The following is a 26,227-nucleotide window of genomic DNA, read 5'->3' on the forward strand; positions in this document are numbered from 1 at the left end:
AGGAGGGACAGTGTTTGTGGAGGATGAAGAAGCCATGGTGAAGTGGAGTTGTTTAATGACAGGAACAGCTGACTCATTAGGCAAGTGCAGTGAAAGGTAATTAACCCTGGGAAAAGTACAGCTGCCATGCGAGCTGTTCATTTCAATCTTATTAGGAATCAGGAGTTTAAAGGGTCTTCTCCTTTCAAACCCTGCCCGTGATATACTCCAAAAGAACAACCCACCCTCCTCCCTTTCCTTTTTTATTTATTTTTTTAACCCAAGGGCTTCAGAGCCTGGAGACCTGTCTTTTGTGCTCCAGGATTTAGCTGGAATGGTAGACACGGCTTCACAAATTGCCGAGCACCTGGTGGTACTCATACGTCCTCTCTATTGAGATACCTTCCCGTCCTGAAACAATGGGCCAGATCAGTGTGCTCTGATAACGGAGGACGGGCGTGGAAGTTGTTCCTGCTAACACCTGGCCATCTCTTTTTTGGTTTCAGATGCCCTTTTATGCTTCTCTCAAACCAAATTAAGCGAGGCGATATCTCTGCCTTTGAATGGAAGATGAAGAGACAATGCAATGCAATTGTTAGCATACATAAATAGCGGCTATTTGCATTGCTCAGTAACTTTTCCAATATATATCCATGTCCTAAAAGACTTTTATTAAACTTTAATGACTAAAAGTATCGCTTTCTGTTCAAACGGGACTTTAAAAGTGCTTCAGTAGAAAGCGGGAACTTCATATCTGACTTTAGCCATTATTTTAAAGTGCCTGACAATAATATTTAGCTTTGAGTGTGTGTGATTCTGCCATGAGAAATTATTAATAATGTTAGTTTTTTTTCCATATGGATTGACTACGATGACGTAAAATTGGAAATAGTTGTTCAAATATTTTGAAAGAAGCTGAAAACTCCAAATTAAATACATATTATGAAAAATATATGTATATATATATATATATATATAGCTAATTTAAATAATAATAGCAGTAACTAATAATATTAATAATAAAATAATAATATTATCAAGCATATATATATATATATTATATATATATATATATTAATTATTTAAAAATATACCTTTATAAATTATGTGCTTGTTTATTTATTTATTTATTTATTTGCTAATTTTCCATTCTGAACCTTATTATAAACAACTATTATAAAATAGAATTTTTTTAATGTTATGTATTTAATTTATAATTATAATTAAATTAAATTATAGTGTGTATAAAATCTTTTGTTTATTTATTAAAAAAATGGCATTATTATGAGTCATGGTCTCAAACTTGTCTCGCTCCTCTAAATTATTCTACAGTATATTTTATTTGTGTATATTTATTTTCTTTGGTCACTTTTGCAGAATTGTTTGCACAAGCTTTAACTTTACGAATGCTTATTTTCATCACAAACAATCATTTTTTTTATTTATTTATTTTTTTTCATCTGCATTTGGCAGATTTCTCCTAGAATAATTTATCAGATGAGAAATGCTTTAAACAGTTGGAAACAAGTGTATCTTTGAAGTTACTCCCACATTAGACCTAGGGACAGATGATGCACTTTAAGGTAATTATACTGAAACTAATTATGCTTGCCCTAGAAAGAAAACATAGCCTCATCTTCCAGGAGCTAACAGAAGTTAAAATAGCAGCTTTTGAGTTCTCAGATTTCACAGTTTAAAGTCTCTGGCATGAACTACATTGAGACTGATATCTTGCGTTTACACACACCCGCCCCTTCTAATCTGGAGCGCCTCTTTTCTTCCCATCTCTCTGTCTTTGTTTCTATGTAGAAGGCCTAAATGGTGAGCTTTTTATCATTGTTTATATTTATACATGTTTTTAATGTCTTATTTTGACTGGATGTTTAAGGTGCATTTAATTAATTTTCACTAATAATACATAATGGATTGTACTCAGCTCAACCCAATTTGTTTGTTTCACACCTCCGCTCGCTTTTTATTTCAAAGAGTGTGTAAACAAACCCCCAACAGCCTTTTTTCCGATTCGCATTCAGTCGCAATTATTTTCTTCTATTCTTCTTCTTTCCCCTCTTTTTTTAGTTACAGTAAGACATGCAGAGCGGGGGGAAAATGTAAGTAAAACACCCCTATCTCTTATTTTGCGCTTTTATTATGCCGCAACAGAAAAACACTTAGCATGTAAAATGAATGTGGAAATTATTCCTGGGGTAAACTATAAACACACAAGTTACCCCTCCCGCCCCCCACCACCATCCTCCTAGATCAGAGTGTAATTGCCAGTAATCAGGTCTGTTTGCAGCTGATAAAACCTCTCTGAATGCATGGAACCCTCTTTGTATGATGACTCAATTACGCCCGAAGTGGCTCATCAAACCTGGACCATCAGCAGCTTTAATAAATAAGGAGGCACAAACTTGCTGCAGGCGCATTGTGATTCCATTCATTCCATAATTAAATCCATTCCTGGCTTAACCCTTTTCCAGCCAGACGCTACAGACGAACAAAAAGCAGGAGGGAGAGATATAGAAAGAGAGCGGGTGACCTTGCAATGAGACCCTGTGTCTTCATAACTCTCTATGCGCGATACGAGCACAGACAGGTGATATGGAGAGAGGAGAAGAAAATGGGGAAAGGTGATTGGAAGGAAAGAGAGAGGGAGAGAGGGGGGTGTCTGGGTTGAGATAGAGCTGGAGGTCTTTATTTATTCATTGTTTAGTGCCACATAGTGCTTATTCCGTAATTACACTGAAAGTACAATCTAATCATAACAGTCATTCAGGAAGGACAAGGGCACTGAGTGCGCTTCGAATGTTTGCTATGCTTATTTCTTTCCCAAAGTCTAGATGCAAAGAAACATCTTAATTCAAGCGAAAGAGGACTTAAAAAAAAAAAAGGCATGCATGTTTAATAAAAAATTTGCCTTAAAGGTTTAAAGGCATATTCTGGATTTGGCAATTTATTTATGAATTAAATGCATTGTTATAAAAAAAAAAAAAAGTGTGGAGGCCTATGGGAGAACTGTTATAAGCCAGGGTTATTATATAAAAAAAATAAAAAACATTATTAGAAATAACATAAATATATATTTTTTAAACTTCAAAACTTATTTTATTTTACATTTTTCACTTTGATTAAGTTGACCTCGATACTAAAATGACTAAAAATGTAATCAATATTAATAAAACTATCTAGATGAAACATTAACTTGACTTGAGAAAACTGAAAATATAAAAAATATAAACATTGCTAAAAAAATATTTTAGTAGCTTAAAGACAATAATATGAGACTTTTTTTTATTTTTGTTTAATTTTTAACCATCACTTTCTATCATTTAACCACAGAATTCGTTTTTTACTGCTATTATTTTCAATAATTTGTATCCCTTTTTTGTATCCACATCCTCAAGTCTAACATAAAAAATTATAATGTTTGATATATCTAAAAATACGTCAGTGACACTCACCTGATTACTGATACCCTTAAATTAATTCAAGTGCTTACAATAAATATAATAATGGTGAAATATGTTAAAACTCAACTTTAAGTGTTTAAGTGTTTAAGCTTGTGCGCTGTCCCCATAAACTTTAATTGTAAGTGCATAATTGTCAATGCATGATTTGTTTGTTTTTTGTTTGTTCAAATCAACAGGATACCCACAAGTATTGTCTCCAAACTTGTAATTTAACCCATTTCTGCGCATGCCATTATAAAGATAAAGATGATTTGAGGTTTGATTACTAGCAGTCGTCCCTTGAGTAGTTAAATCAAATGAGCGATTGTGATGCTGATAACAAACATAATTACCATATGCATTGTGCACTTGTCTGTTTGTTCCTCTTATTTTCGGTGATGCTAGCATTCATGTGATAAAGAGTAGAAATGCTCTGTCTTAATCATAGCGTGTGTGCGTTAATGTTTTGACCACAAAATGTCATTCATTTTTTTTCTACTAAGAAATTGCGCATGCTAACACTAATCTTCTTTGTGTGTGTGTTTTTAAGGGTCGTCGTGTCATTTATTTGAAACGAATCCTGCCCATTGATGCTCAGAGGCTGTAAAGTGCAACTCTCATTCGGCTCAGACGGGGCTTTGAGAAAAAGAGCAGATGGGTTAGGGCATAGAGCACCGGCCGCGCGCGCACACGCAGACACGCAGACACGCGCACGCTGAATCAGGAAGCGCGTTCTCCTTGGAGACTGCGAGGCCATGCACATTAAGCGGCCCGGCTCTCAGAGGGACGCTGCCTGCGTGCAGAAGAGGCAGAGAGAAACCCCCTTATAATGATTCAGCAGATGATGGGCCGTCTTTCTTCTTATGCTAATGAGGGGGCCCCTCCTCGTCCCCGGCGGTGGGGGGCAAAAGATTCTGGGAGTTTTTAGCCATAATTAACACAAAGCTCTCTCTTTCTCTCCCTCAAAGCCAACAGGCATGAATGGCTCACCAATAGCGGAGCTCAGGCGTTGTGTAGCGCAGCGTTTAAATTGTCCCGATGCGCGCAATCACACAAAACTCTTCCCGGATTAACCATATTAATTACACACAAGCTATTTGATTTCTGTCAAGCAATCAATTTGCATCTTGTTAAGAAAGCCACATGAGGTCTTGTCTGTGAATCCGCTCCCAGGTTTCTCCACGGCGCTGTTTGAAATGTTTCTATCCCAGCAACTCCTAAATGTAGTCGTCCAAGCAAGTCTAGAAACTGAAATATATCACAAGCAACCTGAGTACATTGAGTTTTTAATGTTTTTTATTTTCATAGCAAATCAAATCATTTTAGAGTAAAAACAGCATGTTTTAATGTTTTACAGTGTGTCATTAATCATATTATTTATAACTTACAGTGTTACAATGATTTCTAACAACTAAAAATCACTTTTTAGACTAAAAACAGCATGTTTTTTACCATCTGTCATTTATCATATTATTTAAGATCACTGGGTGCATTTACGCGAGTTACAGTGATTTTTGCACATTTTTTATAGTGTATCTTTTACAGTGTATCATATTATTAATTTTACTAAAGCGACCTGAATGGATTAAGTTACAGTGATTTTAGTATAACAAATGCTCATTTTAATTTTTTTTACACCATGTCATTAATTATATCATGCATTTTAATGTCTTATCATTACTCATACAGTTTGACTAAAGTGAACAGAATGCATTGAGTTACAGGGATTTTTAACAAGTGCAAATTCCTTTTAAGAGTAAAAACCACACATTTGAATGTTTTACACTGTCAATAATCAGTAATGTCTGCATAACATGTTTTTGACCTAAGGACACATTTGTGATGTAAAAATTGATTTCACACTAGCGATTCAAAAATACTCTGTAAACACCTCAAGCGTAATTCAAGTTGTCACTGACATCTTTTGTCATTTTTTGCCCTCAGAGCATGAATGTCACACTCAGATCTTAGAACAGCTGAAGAAACGTGTGTGCAGTAACCGGAGAGGGACCTCACAGAACTACTTATTGATTACAGGCCGAACAAACTAAGGTAAAATTAGTCATTGTGTCTACAGAGCAGTCAGACTATCTCATATGTGCAGGTGTAGTTTACACATTCTTGTTTGTATGTTACATATCATTTTGTGCACTCACCTCTGTTTTCCATGTTTGTGTGCATTTACATGCTGCTTAATCAATTATTAAAAATGTCAAAAAATGTTGCACCAAACAGTTAAACATCGAATGCAACATCTGTTGTTTTAAATCTGGCAATATTTAAAAGGTTTAGCTTGTGCAATAATAATTCTGCTGTATTAAAACGAGTCTGCGATTTGGCTTTGGAACCACTTGGGCCATCATTTACAAAGTTGTTTCGGTTCGAAACCGACTTGTTGAGGTTCTCGGCGCTTGTTGACATATGGTTGGGTTTTGCAAGGTGGTGACGGTGTTATTTAAGGGATTGTTAGCAGCCAGCTGTTGCCTGATTGCTCTCTCCTCCTCATGTCAAAGTTTCCGCTCAGAATATTAGAAATATCAAATTACGTAAGCCTGGAAATCTGCTTCCTCTTTGTTACAATAAACCCCAGCGCTTGCGGGGCTAATAAAAGATTTCTTTTCACTCCCCCAGCGAAACAATAGCGAAATCGCCAAACAAAACCCGGCTCTGGCAGTTTTTAATAGTTTGGGCTTTCAAGAGGCGTTCAGAAAAGCCCGTCCGGAAGCGACGGGCCACTTCTGGCGTGGTGTGCGTTAGCGCGCGTCTATGTGTACACGAGCGAGCGAGTGTAATGAACTAATCAGGTACATTAGTTTTTACAGAATGTAATCTATAGTGTTTGGGAGTTGTTTGTCTCAATAGGGGCCCCCAGTAATCAAAAGTAATGAAGCTATTACGCGTCGGGAGCCGGGAGAGGGCCGGCGTGGCATTAAGAGTGGGCCACATAAAAGGTTTATTAAAGGAAATTAAGGTCCATCAATGCCACACCTGCTCCCCCTATTATAAATGTATGACAGGTCAGTGGCTTCAATCACAACAGCCAAGCCGAGAGAAGGGGAGATAGGAGTCATGTTTCCCATTATAAGCGAAGTAACAGCCCAGCCAGTGACTCACCGAGCTCACCAGACCCTCCGACCGCTATAGAGCGCCATCAGCCCAGAATAATTACATTTAATAGGTTTTATTTGGGATCAGCAAGGCACTGCTGGCAGAGAAAACTGAGAGAGAGAGAGAGGGAGAGTGAGTAGGTGCTGCAGTATTAACAACTCTTTTTGTCTAAACACACACACACACAACTACTACTTTTGTTTGTCACTGGTTTTTGCATTATTATATTTGTGCTCGCCCCCTGTCTTATCCTCTTAAAAGTGAAGGCCTGTCTGTTTGTTCTCTCTGCGCTGGCAGTTTGTTTCTGTAGTTTCGAAATCAATTAAATCAAGCCGAAAAATGAAGGAGGCCACACAATGCAAGTAATGGAGCTGATCTGCTGCGTGAAATTTCCACTTTTTATTTGTCGTAAAGTTCACTGACCTTTTCGCGCTGACGCTTCATCGCATGCGCCAGGAGTTGCGGAATTGATTGGATTAGGGTTTTTACTACTGTTATTTACTGCAATCCTGTGGTTTGAAACTTTCTTTTGTGAGATCTGAAGTTGTGAGGTGTGCTGTTTGTGAAATAGCAAAGCGAATCAGATGCGTGCAGTGCGAGAAACTCTTTGCATGACACTAATCTGGCTTACTTGTTAATAACCTTAACTGACTGGAACTTAACCATCACTCTGATGATGAGATCCTGTTGAGATGAGTTATTAAACTGGATTATACATCTCTGAAATTGAAAAGTGCTATTTGTTATTAACTATTTTTTTTTCCACTTTCTCTTTCCAGATGGAGTCTGACAGTGAAGAGAATCGCAGTGAAACATGTGATGGTAAGAGCTCTAACAAAACACACAAATGTATCAAATAAAATTGTATTAAAATAATTTGTATAAAATATATATTAAATCTGTTTAATATAATATAATATAATATAATATAATATAATATAATATAATATAATATAATATAATATAATATAATATAATATAATATAATATAATATAATATAATATAATATAATATTGTTTTTATGTAGTTTTATATCTCAAATCTAGTTCAATGTTTTTCAATGTTTAAGTTACAAAATGCACCAATCCCAATGTCTCCACAGCTTTGACTGATACTGTATAGAACTTACCCTTATATTTGATAGACACATAGTTAAAAGCTGTTGAAAACCAGCACTGATAGGACTAAACACTAAGATCATCTGCATACATACTATGATTCACTAAAATATTCCCAACTATACACCCAGTTTTACAAGCATCCAAACATTCAGATAGATCATCCATGTAAAGATTAGACAAAATTGGGGACAAAATCCCTCCTTGTCTCACGCCAAAACTAACCCCAAAAGGGGCAGAGACTTTTATTGCTTCATTTGATGTGCATCATCTGGTGGCCATACCAATAAACCAGGATTCTCACAATATATTCTGGCATGCCTCTTTGTCTCATTTTAAAAATAACTTTGCATGGTTAACCCAAATCAAAAGCTTTAGATGCATCGATGAAGCACGTAAAGACTGATTCGTTTTTATCTCTATACTTGTTTACTATTTCTTTTAATGCATAGATGCAAAGATAAGTACCATGTTTAGCCTTAAATCCAAACTGCTTGTTTTTCTAAATTAATACACACCTTTAACCTATCCAGACAGATTTTTTCCAACACTTTAGACAGGATACTAGCTAAAGTTATAGGTCTATAATTTTTCAAGTTGCCTTCCATTCCAGCTTTGTTCTCAATAACTGGCACTAACAGAACAGACAACAAGCAATATCTACTGAAGTAAACAATATTATTTATTATCACTAAATCAATCTCACTATATTAGGCAAATACATTTTAATTCATTATAATTATATGAAATAATAATTCATTATGCTATCCGTTGTTTATACTTTATAATTTTTTTTGCATCTTACTTAGTATAATTATCAAAAGATCAGCTGATAATTATTTATATTGTGTTTTTAAATATTTAAATATTGAATATTTAACATTGTATGCTGTACATATGATTACGAGTACTCAATTATTTATATTAAATAGTTAGAAATGTTAACTTTTATTTATTTCCATATATATATATATATATATATATATATATATATATATATATATATAATTATTATTATTATTATTAGTATTGACATTAACTGATCTGTCATAATATTTATTGATTATAATAAATTTAGAAAATATCTTACATATATATTATTTATTTTATTAGACTGTATTTATTCTACTTATGTGTAGTTTTATACCTAAGCATTGTACACTCGTATAAATAATTATGCATACTCAATAGTCTTTATTCAAATAGTTAGAAATGTCACCTTTTATTTACATCTTTTTATATTCTTATTTTAATCAACATTACCTACTGATCTGTTTAGCATTATGAAGTTTAATGACGTAATAAGTCTTTCACATCATTTTTTTTATCAAGTTTTATAACCCATTACCTCTGCAACATAATATTTATTTAAAGCACTTGTTATGAAACATAATCTCATACCACTCTTTAGCGTGCATTATTGGTTTGTATAAACATGCAGGGATGCATTATATTTGCCCCGTACAAAGTTCACATAAACAAGGTGAACACATTTCCCATAATGCCTCAGCGACGGCCTTCTGACAGGCTGGCTTCCTCATGTGTGCGCACGCAGCCTTATCCTACGCACATTTGATCTGAAGTGTTAGTTTAACGGTCTCACATCAGATCTGTCAATTTTAATATCAATCCTCTTTAGCTGTAGAGAGGTGTGGTTGCCACGGCGATGCATTATGCAGAGACAGTGACTTCATTATGTGGCAATATTCTTTCAAACGAGTTAAGGAGGGCGACGTGAATGGAAAGAGCGGCTAAAGCATGACAGGGGACATCATTATTCAAGTGTTTAGAGCCGCGTACTGTACCTCTCACGAGCGCCTGGCCCTTTAATGTGCCGGTAAAAATTCATGATGGTGTTTTATTGAGTCTTCACCATGGGATTGAGGTGAAGCTGTGAATGAGACATTCTCTCCCACTGACACACATTCCTCCTCTGTCTGTCTGTCTGTACATCTCGTGAGACTAGGTTCACAGCGAGGCTTTGAATATATCATGTTGTCAGATCCCCGATTGTTAAACACTGTTTAGTAAAGTGAACCAGCTTTATCACCATGCAAATCCAGATACATGTATTGTTTTACATTGTGTAATTGGTTGCAAATTTTGCCCCAAGTGGAAGTATTGCACATCCTAAACATGCTTTATGAAATGTAAAACAATTCATTCCTGTCAGAGAGTGTTCAGTTTACCTTAGCTTTTATTTAGTCTGCAAGATTATGAAAGAGTACAGAGCCACTGAAGGAACATGGTGATGGGAGGAAAGATGGTATTTCTATGCTTTTGTGTTCGCTTGCAATACTTTTGCTTTCTCTTGCAAATATGTTGCATTCCCCTTAAGGATGTTTGCATTTGCTTGCAAAACTTTTCAGGAAACTTTTGTCTCTTCTGTGAGAGAATGCAAAGTTTTGGAGGGAAATGCAGAAATTTTATAAGAATGCAATATTTTTAGCAGTTTTTCAAGATTTAAATTTTTCAAGATTTTTGTTTTGAAGGAGAGAACATAGGAAAAAAATTTTGTTGGTGGTTTTTTTTTTTGGGGGGGGGAGGGGGAAATGCAAAGTTTCTTAAGGAATGCAAGAAATTTGGCAAGAAATTGTCTTGTGAGAGAACGCAATTCTTTTGTGAAATATTACATATGTTTTTAATAGAGAGTACAAAGTTTATTGGGGAATGCAAAATTTGGCTACAAAACGATCGCACATGTTTTTCGAGAGAATTAGAATGTTTTTGCGAAAGATCGCAAATGTTTTGAGAGAGAATACCAATGGTTTTAGAAAGACTGCAAATGTTTTATGAAAGAATACAAATGTTTTACAAGATAGTGCAAATGTTTTGTGAGGGATTTTGGCTAGAAAACAAATGTTTTGTGAGAGCGCACAGATATTTAGCAAAAGATCGCAAATATTTTTCAAAAGAATGCAACTTTTTGGGGGGAATTTTTATGAACGCAAAATTTGGCTAAAAAATGCAAAGGAAAACATGTCCTTTCATGAGAGAACACAAATATTTTGCGAATGAACGTAACGTTTTTTGGGGAACGTAAAGATTTGGCTGATGTTGGCGGAATGCAATAGCTGTGTGAGAGAAAGCAAATGATTTGAGAGAGAATCCGAAAGTTTTCTGAGCAAATGCAAAGTCAACCCATCTCATGTTTTTCCCCATGTCCATACAAAATCTTAACAAAAAAAGTGCATCATGTTGCAACATTTAAATTACATGGTTTTATTCAAGTCAAACATAAACAAATGATATATTGAAAATTATATAAAATATATTTTATAAGATCTGATTACTGTGTGATGCACCAATAAAAGTCATATAAAAAAATACCTTCTTTAGATAATGATGGCACATTTTTAGTCCCATAATAAAGTCTGAACTGGCTGCTGTTGATTGTTTGATAGTCAGCACTACTTCCTCAAAGAGGCATTTCCCAAAATGCTTGACCTTAAAGGGACGAATCATTCAAAAGTGAAGATTTTGTCATAATTTTCTTGCCTTTATGTTGCTCCAAACCTGCATGACTGCATGCATCTCTCATCTGTGTGATTTATTGAGTTTTTCTAGGTTGTTGTTTACCCATCAGCACTACTTGAAATCTTAGCTAAATCGGGTCAGCTGATACTAGACAAGGCCAGATCCTCTCATGCGGTTTAAAAACCTGAAGCCTTATTTGCATCTCTGTTTTGTTTGGATTTGCATCTTTTTTGCTACTATCCATAGCTATACTTACAGAGCACATAAGGAGGTTTATTTATGATGTTTTGTATGCCACACGAGCTGTATCCTCAACATAAGCGTCTATCACCGAGTCAGCAGGAGCCTCCGTCATTGTGTCCGTCTGAGTGTGACATTAAAGCGAGAGGTGTGTGAAGGATCACAGGCAGGTGCTGGAGGGGCCGGTCTCGCTGGTGGAAATGTAAACACATGTGTTTACTCTTTCTCTCTCTATTTCTGTTTGCAGTTCTGCCTGACTGCATCGCTGAGGCGCCCAGGTAAGCCAGAGTTCACTACCTGCTTCCGAGTGTCAGTTTGTGCCTTTTCTAATGCCTTTTACAGCATACGTGCAGCTGTCAAAAGTTACATGTAAGACTTATTTTAAGTCACACTTAAAAATGAATGAATTGCATCGGATAAAAAACTATTAAAGTTGTGTTTGCACACAAATCAAGAGCTTTTCTCTTGGTCAATGACTTTAATTCTGATGATTTTTAGTGGTCGAAAGAAGTGAGTTAGTTTAGAACATTAACTGTGAACATCTGCCAACAGATTTTAAATCACATGTGAACTATTTTTGCTTGAAAAGTGAACTTTAAAAGTTAAAGTTGGTTGATTTAGTGTTTTATACTTTAGGATTTTATATAATATATGTATATTATATATAAATTTACACTAAAAGTGTTTGGATCTGTAAGAATTTTAATGCTTTATGAGTCTATTGCATTTTAATTTTTTTTAAATTGACAGTGAAATTGGTAATATTGTATAATATTATTACAATTTAAAATAACTTCTTGAAATGTAATTTATTCCTGTGATCAAAGCTGAATTTTAATTACTCCAGTCTTCAGTGTCTCATGATCCTTCAGAAATCATTCTAATATGCTGATTTGCTATTATACCTGTTAATATTCAATTGTGCTGTTTAATATTTTTATGGAAACAAGATTTTATTTTGTTTTCATTTTATTAACATTTTATTTTCAGAATTATTTGATAAATAGAAAGTTCCAAAGAAAAGCACATATTTGAAATACTCACTTTGGATTAATTTAATGCATAAATAGTTACAAATAATACAAAATAATACAAAATCATATTAAAAAAGACACTGATTCTACACTTTTGAACTGTATATGATATGATATGATATATATATATATATATATATATATATATATATATATATATATATATATATATATATATATATATATATATATATATATATATATATATATTCTTTTTTATTTAATATTTTATTTCTATGTTTTTATACAGTAAGTGTGACTTAAGTGTCAAAATACTATTTGGGGCCACTGTTAATTTTTTTTGAATGCATCTTATTAATTGTCTAGTGCAAGTTTTTTTGTGCATTTTGTGTCATACTCTACACTAACCTTTTTTATGTTATCGGCCTACAGCAAACATTTTATTCTCTGTATCATTGCTTATTATGCAGCGAGATCGCTGATAATAGCAACAGATTTCTCATTGACAATAATGAGCCAGTTCATGCTTGAGTGTTTTGGACTCTGTATTCACACATAAGTTCACACATGAAGATCTGTGATGCTGATTTTCTTAGTCACATCTTGCAGGGAATTTCAGATGCTGCCCTGATGAGTTTTGTAACAAACTCACTGCCCCAAAGAGCACATAATGCATTTTACTCCTGTGACTTTTTTAAATTTATTTTTATTTTTTATGAAACAGGATGTTCAGTGAGACAAAATGCAGGGACAGGCTTGATTTGATCCATTGGGAATTGATTGGATGATGAAAAGTGGTTTCTTATAAGTGGTTGGAGGGGAGGGGTTGAAAAATAAGAAGCCCAAAATGGAAAGTTGGTTCAGAGGTTGAATTATTAGTGATTATACTTTTGGAATAATGTGTCCCAACTAATCATTTACAGCAAGACCAGAAATGTGAATTAAGAAACTCCAGTGTTAATCCCATTCAAATTTGTTCACATTGCCATTCAAAAGTTTGGGGTCTGAAATAAGTCTATTTTCATGCATAAATAATAATAATAATAATAATAATACAGTAAAAACAGTATTATTTTTTAAATATTATTATAAATTAAAAAGATGGTTTTCTAATTGGATATATTTTAAAATGTAATTTATGATTCAATGGCAATGTTGAATTTTCAGCATTATTACTCCGGTCTTCAGAGTCGCATGATCCTTCAGAAATCATTTGTTTATGCTTCTTTGCTGCTCAGGAGGCATTGTTTTATTATTATTAATGTTGAAAACCAGTTGTGCCGCTTAATATTTTTGTAAAAATTCTTAGAATTTCTCAGAAAGTTCAAAAGAACAGCACCTATTAGAAATAGAATTTTGTAACATGTTAAGTTTTAACTGTCACTTTCAATCAGTTTAATGCATAAAAGTACTTAAATAATAATAAAACAAATTTGAATAAAAATGATACTGATCCTGAACTTTTTAACTGTAGTCAGGTAAATGCATCTTTTTGCACATTTTATGAATGTGCAACAGAATTATTTACTCTTTAAAGCATCATATAGCTACTCTAAGAACCATATAACAAGAGTTTTCTTTGCTGAAAGAACCAAGTCAATAGTGGCCTCAACCAATATCATACTCCATGATTTGTGACATGACGCTTCCATTTAATGACCCTCGTGATCTGTTTCAGCTTGCATCTCGGAGCGGGTAAAAAGCGGGCGGCCGCAGAAGGGGGGCGTGGGGCGCCGGTCAACAAGAGGAAATCGCTCCTGATGAAGCCCCGCCACTACAGTCCCAGTCCCTGTCCCAGCCCCAGCGAGGAAGACCTGGCAAGCGCTCAAGACAAAGACGCGCCCAGGAACACTGACACTCCAGCAGGTAGACAGATGTCCTGTTGTTTTGTCTGTTTTGATGAACAATTGACGCTGAATTTTAAACTACCATCTGTTGCATTCATATATTTGTTTCCCTCCTCCTCCTCCTCCTCCTCCTCCTCCTTCGTCTCCTCTCCCCCCCTCCCTCCGTCTCTTCGTCCATCCCGGGGAAGTTCACCGCAGTCGATTCCCGTTCGTTTTTTCATGCATCCGGTGTCCAGATTAAGGCGATTTCCTGCGCTCGGCTTCTTTGAAACCCGGATTAAAAACTGGTGGCGGCGGGTTGATTATGCAGCCTGGAAAAGTGCTTTTTTATAAGCAACTGTGGTTGCTTGCATAATTATGCAAATAGGGTAACTGAGAATAGAATGCACCAAATTATATTGTGCCTCGTTGACAAAAGAGAGTGATCATACACTCCAACAACAAAACATTTTTGGCAACGAAGGCACGGAAACGTTAAAGTCGATATTACGTTTTAAAGCAGTCTCCTTTCTAGAAACAAAATGCTGCCATCTCCTAATGAATCAAATTATGAGCATGTTGGCAACAATACCCATGCTTTACATGTGTACCTCCACACCCCTATAATCTGCACTTATTTGGTATATTTTTAACGATGTAACCAAGCAACAAACGTAATTGTCCCTTTCGAAAGCTTTTGTTAGACCATCGAACACAGCCCAAATATACATAATTAGGCATAATGTGTGCGGCTCATTATTGGACACATGTGGGTTGTTAAATGGACAACAAAATAGCTCAATAAATTGAACAGCATCATTGGAAATGGAATTTATTTGTTTCTCTGATTTCATATTACCCACAATAATCATAACCTTTTTCCCCCCCTCCTCCTCCTCCTTCAAATTTGTAGTATTATTTTCTGAAGTTGCAGTAGAAAAAAAACAAAATCTAATTTGTCATATTTCCCTGCTGTCCTGCAACATGTTAGCTTTGCATTTTGCCAAAGTGCACTACCGAAGAAGTGCTGGTGGAGAAGAAAAAAATTCAAAGACATAATGTGCGGGGTGTGACTGGGAGTGGATGGCGACTGGGACCGTAGCGAAATTAATGGATCTGTAGGGGGACGAGAGGGATATGTGGATTTCATGAGGGAAAAAAGGGAAAAGGAAAGGCAGGGGAGAAATTAAAGGGGTGTAAGGCTTCCATTTGGTGCTGGTGTGTGTGTGTGTGTGTGTGTGTCTCCAGCCAAGCTTCTGGTCTCCATACACACAATGGTAATGGTTATTCTGGAGTATAAACCATTCACCTGTTCCAAAATACAAACCACTCTCTGCATCCAAGCATTTTTCGCCCTTGTTCGCTCCAGTCTTTTTTTTTTTTTTTTGGTCAGGGCTGTATCTCCATCTGGATGGCAGAGAACTCCTAATCATCTGCTCTGTTAATTGTGTCTTAGCATAACTGGCGAACTTTTCATCTGCGCTGGACCGCTTTGGGTTTTCACACCTCAAACTGCTGACAAAAGCGACAAAATCAGGAAAATCGGGACGGTTTTAAGTGCATCCGCTGTGGAGTCTATTTGGTTTGGGCTCCCAGATGCTTCATGTTTTCCTGCTTGTTTTTGCATTGTTGGTGGGCTACTGATTCTTGTGATCAGACATGAAAAAATATTAAAGTTAAATCTGTTTATGTTTTGGTGAAAGCTCCTACTTCTTCCATTTTTATTCCTTTCCTATCGCTCTGTATGGGTCAACACCATCAGATACAAACATATTAAGTACTGTCATTTTGGATATTTATAATAAATGGAGTATTCAACTCTGATTAAGAGAAAATTGAGAATACAGGATGGTTTCTAACAGATTTTCAGCTCCATATTTTGAAATATCAGCAGAATCTCATGGAAAATTGGAGGTTGTTGACAAAATAATCACATTTAGTTGGATGTTTTGTAGTCATTTAGTTTTTCTGGAGTTCCTATAATAGCACATGGAAAAATATGATTCCACATGATTCCATTAACATTAACAAATTGAAAGCTGTGTGGTCAATAAGTTGTATTTTAAGATGTATAAAATACACAGCAAAATGAATAAACTTTTGCTTTGGATTTTTGTCTTGTTTTATAGTAGAATATTTACTTAATAAGGTAAATTTGTTAGCTCTTGTTTTCTGAAAAAATATTTATTTTTCTGTTAATTTTCAGTTTTTTTTTTTCTTTTTTAAGCATAAACTCTTAATTTTGAAACTTTGATGCTTCTCAAGTAAACGTATCTTGATTAATGAATGTGTATGTCTATTCTTTTTAAATCTACATATTTACTGAGAGTGGTTTGGTGAGTGAAAATATAACTTGGATGAAATGGCTCATTTGTGTAAAGAACATTCCATTCTGATTAATATCAATGTTGACTTAAAAGTGTGGGAAAGGTTTCATCTCTCAAGAATCAGTGCTGAAACATTCGACACGCATACAACTGGATGCAATTCCAAAAATAAAAAGGGACGAGATTATCCACCCTTTCCTCAAGCAGCATGCATAAAAACTATAATTATCTGCACAAACAGAATCAAAATTTAGGTTGTGCGTTAGCATTATGCCTTCGCATTCGTACAGCGCCAAAGTAGACCTCTGCGACATTATGCCGGAGTTTGGCATGGTATGAACGCATCGGCAAGCACACTCTAACCCCTCAAAGCCTGGTTTCCATTTTTGGCAAGAGACGGGTGAGATTGTAAATGCCACTGAGCTCTCTATCCCCCATTTAGGGATGTTTCGGGGGGATTAAAAGCAGGACTACTTTATATGCTCTTTAAGACTAGCAACTGTTTGTTAAGGCAGTATGATCCCATTAGAAGCCCCTGAAACCGCTTGTGGCGGCAGCCAAAATGCTCTAATATCTAATCAACTCAGTGGTTGCATATGGTTTGGAGGGTGGCATAAGGCTCTCTAAGAGGATAGATGTGTCTCGTGCTTACACTGTATTGTGAACTTTAAACCCTGGTGCCCAAAGAGCTTTAACCCCGGCGGGAAAGTGTCAGAGAGATCAGTAGTGGATTGTAAATCAATCCAGCTGATAGTTTCTTTTGTTAATCATTGACTCGATTACTTAATATAATCGGGTCTGTTGCGATTCCAGTAAGTCTTTTAAAGGTGATTTTAAAGGATAAAATGTCTGAGATTGGTCAAAAAAGGAATTATTCACCCTATAAACCCCAGTCAAATAAGCTTTATGGATTTATCAAAAGTAGTACAGTAGTATAGCAAATCGAGCTTCTTTTTTGATTAGCGTTCAGAGCTTTATATCATGTAGTCTTATATCCTTTGTGGATGTGGAAACATTTTTTTTTTTTCAGTACATAAAAAAAAAAAAATGCTGTTATGTAAGTTGAACAGATGGAAGATTAAATTAGAAGGGGAAATGTTTGTTTATTTATTTATTTATAAATATTTATATATTTTATATATGTTATTTATTTATTTGTTAAGGTCAAGTTATGTATAGATTTCAGTTAGTAATCTGAACTTTGGATGGAAACTAGATGGCGTTTTAGACAAAAATATTTTTATGCACTTCTATCTATCTATCTATCTATCTATCTATCTATCTATCTATCTATCTATCTATCTATCTGTCTGTCTGTCTGTCTGTCTGTCTGTCTGTCTGTCTGTCTGTCTGTCTGTCTGTTAATCTATCTATCTACTTATTTAAGGTTTGTCATATTTTGTGCTTATCTTCACATTTTTGGTTTATTTGATATCATTTTATATAGTTTTTTAAAATTATTTTAATAATTGTATTTATTGTATGTGTTTTTCATTTGACCAAAAGTTCACATTTGAAATGTGACAAATGATTTACTTTTTAGGAGTTTTTTAATATTTAGTGATTCCCTACACTTGCCTCAAGTTGTCATGTTATATTATATATTACTCATTTAGCTGACACTTTTATCCAAAACGACTTACAATTGCTATATATGTCAGAGGTCACACACCTCTGGAGCAACTAGGGGTTAAGTGTCTTGCTCAGGGACACATTGGTGTCTCACAGTGGATTCGAACCCGGGTCTCTCACACCAAAGGCGTGTGTCAATCATGTTATGAGCTCTCGCAGATGATCCATCAATTTAAGCGCTGTCTGTTCTTCTGTGTCTCAGATGAGGACCTCAATGGTGGTGATGTTCTGGAAGACGCTATCTATCACAACGCAAAGTCTCACCACTTGTTGTCGTGGTCAGAAGGAACGAGTGAAGGTTCGCCAGACCTGGCGGCCCAGATATCTGAACACCAGAATGAGCAAGAGGAGGAGGAGGAACACAACCAGGACTTTGAAGACAAAAACCAAGAAGAGATCAGAGCCAGTTATCACCTGTCTCCAGGCACAGAGGCAGATGAAGAAGAATGGAGCACTCCTCCGTCCCTAACGAAGGTCAACGGGATCCATCACAGCCCCAGTCCACCTGCAGACGATACTCTTCTGAAGAGACTCCGGATTGGACAGCAGCTGCACGAAGACGCTCTTTCCGCTTACATGAACAGAAACAGTGCAGGGACCTTTATGGAAGAGTATGGTTCTGCAAGAGAGTTCAGTGACAGTGAGGAGGAGCTCCAGACGCCCAGGATGGAGGAGCGAGGAGGTGTTTGGGGTCCGGGTCTGGTGGCCAGACGTCTGGAGCTGGACAGGGCCAGACTGAACCTCAGTCTTCTAGAGCAGGCCATGGTGCTGCAGTCTGAACATAGACAGGTTCTCCACAGTGCCTACAAAGACATGGACCACTTCCTCCTGGAGCAGATGAACCACGAGCGGAGACAGCAGAGGATGCTGGAGATAGATGCTCGAGCCATGTACCACAGCAGCAAAGGTGAGATTTGAATTCTGGTTCATTTAAAACTCTTTTAGTACTAAGGGAATGAATATTTGGAATAAAGAAATACAATTTGCAAATTGCCAAATGATGAAATGATTTCAGTATTAAATACTTTTAAACAATTCTCGCAAAAGATGTGTTTGAATCAACATTTATTTACTTTTAAAGAGGCTTAAATAAACTCTAAAGTCTAATGAAGGCAATCCAATAACAGTCCAACAATGCTAAACAAAGAAAGAAAATTGGTAACGTAATTCATTCATTAACTTCATTTAGGTCTCTTTAAATACATGTTATCATATGATCAACCAATCAGTAACTCACAATTAGTTCGATGTGTTTGATTCACTAAAAAGAACTAGAGTCGTTTGTTTGCGAATCGCAGTACAGTGGTTGAACTTTATGCATTTGATTCACTGAAAGGACAGGAGTTAGACTACGCTGGGCACGCTGTTTGTGTTTAATTCACTAAAAAGAAATGGCTAATTGGAGTCATTCGTTTAGAAAGTGAACTACACTGGTCGCGCTGTATTCTTCCGATTCGTTAAAAAGAACCGATTCAAAGTTATCTATTCAACAGTCAGACTAGTTGCGCTTTAAGTGTATCTGATTCACTTGTAAATAGCTCATTAAGCCCAAAGTATACTTACTTTTTGTACGCATATGCTAGCGTAAAGTCGAACGCATAGCCTTTCAAAGTGTACTCCATTTGATGCAAGCGCTAGACACATGTGCTCTTGAAAGCTTCATCCATGTCCAGTGTCTGCTCTATCTTTCTCCATAAATCATGACTAATGACAAATATTTTTCACTCTTTTAAACCAAAAGCTGGGCTATCCCTGTCCTCTAGCTTGGCTTGTAAATGCAGCCATCTATTGTTGTTGCAAGCCAGCATCTCCACCTTGTGGAACAACTGATTACTACAAAACAAATTCAGTGCACCTGTGTGACCTGTGCGTACAAAATACGTGAGGTTATAAAAATTGCGTAGTGCCCGTACACGTAAAAAGTGAAGTATACACTCGACATTAGAGCGATTCAGTCATTTTTTTCTTATTCGCTAAAAAAAAAACTAGCTTATTCGGCATTCATATGTCACTAGTTGCATTATATATGTTTTGGATTCACTAAAAAGAACTGGCTAAGATTAATTCAGTGGTAGGACTTGTTGTTTTATAGCCTATATTTATGACAAAAAAATAGTTGCGATGTATGTTTAGTAGTAGCAGTCTTTTGGTGCCGTATAGTATGCTTTAAGTATATTGCACGATATTTCATTCACATTGGCGAAGCAGTGTTTCACTAATTCACTAAGAACCCCAAAAATGTGGGAAAAGTATGTAATTTCTTGTAGCTTGTTAAGTAATGTCATTTACACTATTAATGCTAATCGTAAATTCATAGTCAAAAAAACTACTAATTTCTTTAAAAAACACAATAAGGTTTAATTTGTTAACATTAGAAAACTACATTAGTAATGCTAACATAAACTAACAATGAACAGTTTTTTTATTCATTAACATTAACAAAGTGTAATAAACACGACAACAAATGTGTAGCTCATTGTTAGGTAATATTAGTCAATGCATTATTAAATGGGATCTCATTGTAAAGTGGCATCATTTCTTTTATCGCTGAAATTTGATGTCTAAAAATGTCTTTAGAGTTATATGTGTTGGTGGTGTGTTTTATATTACATGCATTTTTGCATTAAGATTGAAATGTTGCAGTATCAACAACACATACAAAGAAAGAGACAGAGAGTTTCTAGCCCAGAGGGATAGATACATAAAATCCTCTTAAATGCTAAAAACATTTTGCCAACAAAATATTTAATGGTAAATAACCAACATGTTTTATGTGTGTGGGGGGGGTCTTCTGATGACATCTCTGTAACACGAAACGCTGGATTTTTATCAGTATCGGCCAGATATTTTACTATGAGCATAAATTAAGTCATAAATCCTAGTAAAGTATCTCTGATGTGAGCTTTAAGCACTTTGATTCTTGCGATGACTGCTGTTTAATGGGTAATCTCTGAAGATAATCTCTCTATGGATCAGTGCTAAGAAACCAGTGCCCTGAGTAAGACTGCAGCCTTAACTAATGTCACAGATGAATACATACACACCCAACATGCTTTTACAGGATGTGCTTCAGCTTACACAGAGAACCCAGACTGGATGGGATTAACTGTAACTACATGTTCTTCAAGAGCACTGTTTTTACCGTGTGTGTTTGTGTGTGTGTGTGTTATAGATTCCCCTCGGACTGAAAAGAAAGACATCAAATGTCCGACCCCGGGCTGTGATGGGACGGGTCATGTGACAGGCCTCTACCCTCATCACCGGAGTCTATCAGGATGTCCCCACAAAGTCAGAGTGCCCCCAGAGAGTGAGTCTGTTCTCGTGTTACGCATCACTTCCTGAGGACATTAGCCACATTTCCTCCCTTCACAGCGGTACAATACAAACAGAACAAATACAATTAGTGATAACACTGGGATAATTTTCAGCCCATAAATATTCATGTCTTATTAATGATCAAGGTTTAGTTGAACAGATACTGAGGGACTAAAGATTGTATGGTGATTGCTTAACTAACCAGGGTTTATAATGTTCAGAACGTTTCTGCATAGAGACATAACATAAAGTGTATCAGTTGAAATGCATACTATAAAAATATTGAATAGTTATTTTTTTTTCTGTGATAGAAAATGCATGATTCTTCCTTTTTATAGAACATTTTTAAATATATATTCTAGTTTTAAAGGATGTATTATTTAAGCTTTAATTTTATTTTTTTAATTCTATTTCTATTCTATTAAGTGCTACATTTGCAAAAAAAAAAAAAAATAATAATAATGATATTTTTTTTTTATATTAACATAAACATAAAAATGTTTCAGTATCACTCCAAATTACACAGAATCTGAACCAAAACTATATTTTCATGCAACAATACATTTATAAAAGAAGTAAAAAATTCAGGACAATTTTGCTTTACACCTTACTTAAAATACATCATATTTATTTAGTATTAATTAATGTTATCATTTTTTACACATATATTTTAAAGAAAATAATAAGCAATTAGATTATGATGTCTTTCGTTTAGACGTTTTTTTACATTATGATATGAAATTATCTTTATTACCCATTTTTTTGTTACAATTAGAGCATTTTAATTCTAAAGCAATCCATCTCTTTTTATATTTCGTAAGTTCAAAGCTAATTGCTAAATTTTCCTCCAAAAAGTGAAAAATTACCATTTTTATTGAAGAAGATGAGATAAATATTTTAAAATATATATAATAAACATAATAAACAGACTAAACATAATCTGAAGTGTCATTTTTCAAGATTTAAATGAGTAAAAAGTGCACAGATATGAAGTATGTAATATGTAATTTGCATGTTAATTATGTATTTACCTCTTATCTTGAGCCTTCCAGTGGAAACCACATAATGTTGCACCAAGCTGAAAGTAAAAAATAAATAAAAAAGAATAATATATTTTCTTTTTCAAAGAAACTTTTTAGTCATCATCACAAGTGAGGTTTGATTTCCTGTGGTAGGCTAATTAAAAAAGCATTCTGGAAACAACTTTTCACTTGCTGTTTTCTCCTTTTGCGAGTCGCACAACAAACATTCGCCATTAAACAGTGATGTGACAAAAGGAACAGAAAATGTAATTAAGTAAAAAAAAAAATTCCCTCCAATATGAAAGCATGTACTCCTAAACCAGAGGCAACATTCTGCGAATCAAAGGACCTGCGGATGCAGCCTAAATAGACGGGCACATCCTCCAAACTTATTATAAATTATAGAAACAGACTGAAAAGTTACTAAGGATAGGACTTCAGCAATATGTGTGTGTCTCTTAAATGGTAATCAAAATGCATTTGTAGTCATTATGTTTTTGCAGTTTTATATTGGAAGCGAGACGCAATTTTAAAATGCAAAGGATGATATGGGAAACTCTATTTAACATGAAAAGTTGAGAAGCTGCTGGAGAAGCTTGTGTGAATTCCACTAAATGCTGAATTACTATACAATTGTTCTTTTGATAAACATTATTCTGCTGTTTCTTACAGTCCTCGCCATGCACGAAAACGTCCTCAAGTGTCCGACCCCTGGCTGTACAGGAAGAGGTCATGTCAACAGTAACCGTAGCACACATAGAAGGTCAGCACAAAGAAAACAGCCGATGTTTTCGTATCTTTAAGATTCTTAAGATTCTTAAAAGTTTGTTAATACTGAGAATTAATTTATTTTTATAAATACTTTTTTCACTTTTATTTTAAAAATTTTGTTTTGTTTTTGTGTTTTTATTTTTGTATCTTTTTATAAGTCGATATGTGTTTTTTTTTTTAATGGAAGCCCATTTTTGCTATAGAAATAAATGTTTTTAATAAAAATGGTATTAGACTTATCTTACAATTCACAATTTGTTTCTTGCAATTCTGATGGGAATTTTTTTTTATATACAATCAGAAATGTTAGTGAATTGTCAGGAAAAAAGTATTTATATTGTATGTATGTATATATATATATATATATATATATATATATATATATATATATATATATATATATATATATATATATATATATATATATATATATGTATGTATGTATGTATGTATATGTATATGTATATGTATATGTATATGTATATGTATATATATATGTATATACATACATTTTATTCTATGGTATAAATTTACTTCAACTGTTTTTATTATTATTATTTTATTTATTTAATTTTATATTTATTTGTTTGTTATTATTATTGTTATTATTATTATGTATTTAGTTTTAGTACATGAGAAATGAGAAATGTCACCTTTGCAGAACTGGCTGATTTTTTTTTTTAGATTTTTTTTTTTTTTTTTTACTATAAAGTGATTTATATATATTGTAAGTTAAAGTTTATTTTATTTCAAGCAGCAAAAGGTTTATACTCAAATTACACTATTGTTTTTTTTGTTTTTTTGTTTTTTTACTTTTCTTGCTCATTGTAGATTTGCATAGATATTTAGCAGCAGGGGGAAAAGTTAAACTGGAAAAAAAAGTTGATAATAACATTACCAGTTGACTACATCCTGAATTTGACCCCAATAAAATTCAGTGTTACTTTATTTTGCACGGTTGCACTGACTCAAACCACCTTAAATTCAAGCATCAGAAACATTAATTTACCCTAAAAAGAGATGCGCTTGCAATGAAACCTGGATATTTCCTTAAAGCTGCGGTAGGTAACTTTTGACGCTCTAGCGGTTAATAAACAGAACTGCTTGCGTCTTGTGGAAGAACATCTTAGCCGGAACTACTTCTCTCTGTTTATGTCTATGAAGAATCACAAAGGTACTGGGTTACTCCGCCGCAGTATCCCCGAAGCAATCTAAAATAGTCCGAATATAAACACTTATTATAGGTGCACCCTAGTGATTCAGGACAAGCTAAAAACATGGTTTGGAAAATGGATTCATGGTGTACTCGCTTATTATATACATTTTTCTACATTTTGAACACAAACAAAGTTACGGACCGCAGCTCTGATTGGTTGTTTTTTACCGGGAGCGGTTTCTGCAAATGGCAATAGGAGCACTGGGAGGAGCCAGAGGAGCTGGATTTTTTCACAGATTATCTGTCTCATATTCTACTGTCAGGACATATTGACAGGTTTAACAAATATGTAAAAAAATTTTTTTTACAAAAGTTCCCTACAGCACCTTTAAAAAGAATCATGAAGTTTCACTCTTTCAGGAAAAATCCAAAGACACTTAAACTAGACTATAAAACAGTGTGATGTTTATTGCATAGAAACTATTGGATTACTTTTAATTGTACAATTACTTCAGTGCACCCCAAGTCAATTAAAATAAAATTAACAACCCAGAAGAGACTAGCTTCTGATGTCTGTTTTCACAGTCTCTCAGGCTGCCCGATAGCTGCTGCAGAAAAGATCTCCAAACCGCAGGAGGATCCTGTAAAGTGCAGACAGACGCCAGAGAGGATGACGAGGTGAGAAACCTTCATCCTGGAGCAGCCCTTATACATATCCTTTATATACTCCTTTACCATCAATCAGGCTGAAAATATGTTAAAATGTTTCTTCATGAAGGATAATAATAGGCATCTCATCTGAATCTCAATCTAAATTAGTGTGATTTCTAATGATGAAGAATAAGCAGCAACTCAAACATGTTTTAGAAACATTAGTGCAATTCTGAAGTCTTGATGTTTTTCTTCTCTTCTGTTCAGACCTTTAGGAAACATGAATAAATTTGACTTCACGTACAGATTTGCACATCCTATGGCAGCGTTGCAGGCCAGCATGGCCAAAGACATGGACAAGTACACTAAAGGCCATTTTGACTACGCCAGTTTTGACGCCCAGGTCTTTGGCAAGCAGGCTCAGATGGCATCCGAGCAGAGTCACGAATCTTCACACTTTGCTGACTGTGAGTGTCTATTCTGCTTCAAATCAAAGGTTACCCAGCATGCACTGACATTAAGTTGTTTTCAGTGTCATCATGTGTGATGTACATGTGCGGCATACGTTTGTGCTCTGCTCAATCTTCATCAAGCACCCTGATTTGGGCCAATAATCAACCACCTAGAACACCCTAGCAACCACATAACAACACTGAAAACACTCAGAACATCTTGGCAACTGCATAGCAACACCCTGGCTTCATTTGCATGAGAAAACACCATTCACATTATCTTTAGAAAAATATATATAATTAATATATAATAACATTTCTAATAAAATTATTTATTCATTAATCATATTCATTATTATGAATTTAACAAATATGTAATTTTTTAAATGTTTTTAGATAGATAGATAGATAGATAGATAGATAGATAGATAGATAGATAGATAATGTGTATTTAAATTATATATGTAATTTACAACATTTATATAAATATATAAATATTAAAAAATTAAGAATTATATATTAATAAAATATGTAATAAATATAAAATAAAAATATAAAAAAATACATATAACTAGTAAATATAATACATATTATATATATATATATATATTTGACATTATAAATATATAATAAAATAATTATATATAAATATATAATCAATATAAAAGGCAAAATATAAATAATACATACAATATATACTTTTTC

At 34.6% G+C, this 26,227-nt stretch overlaps 1 protein-coding gene across 5 annotated transcripts in view; it reads left to right on the forward strand.

Moving 5' to 3' along the window:
- The window catches only part of st18 (ST18 C2H2C-type zinc finger transcription factor), a 63,298-nt gene that overhangs the window by 22,700 nt on the left and 14,371 nt on the right, over positions 1 to 26,227 (forward strand). For 3 of the 5 annotated variants that reach the window (XM_026201517.1, XM_026201516.1, XM_026201514.1), the window contains exons 2-10: positions 5,376 to 5,483; positions 7,319 to 7,361; positions 11,623 to 11,653; positions 14,049 to 14,236; positions 18,358 to 19,062; positions 21,328 to 21,462; positions 23,165 to 23,255; positions 25,005 to 25,097; positions 25,338 to 25,537. In XM_026201517.1, coding sequence (XP_026057302.1) covers positions 7,319 to 7,361; positions 11,623 to 11,653; positions 14,049 to 14,236; positions 18,358 to 19,062; positions 21,328 to 21,462; positions 23,165 to 23,255; positions 25,005 to 25,097; positions 25,338 to 25,537 — 1,486 coding nt within the window. In that variant the 5' untranslated portion in view covers positions 5,376 to 5,483. The remainder of the gene's footprint in view (positions 1 to 5,375; positions 5,484 to 7,318; positions 7,362 to 11,622; positions 11,654 to 14,048; positions 14,237 to 18,357; positions 19,063 to 21,327; positions 21,463 to 23,164; positions 23,256 to 25,004; positions 25,098 to 25,337; positions 25,538 to 26,227) is intronic. The other 2 variants (XM_026201519.1, XM_026201518.1) reach the window with 1 other exon arrangement.

This window comes from Carassius auratus, chromosome 24 (genome assembly GCF_003368295.1).
Source record: "Carassius auratus strain Wakin chromosome 24, ASM336829v1, whole genome shotgun sequence".
Lineage (NCBI taxonomy): Eukaryota > Metazoa > Chordata > Actinopteri > Cypriniformes > Cyprinidae > Carassius > Carassius auratus.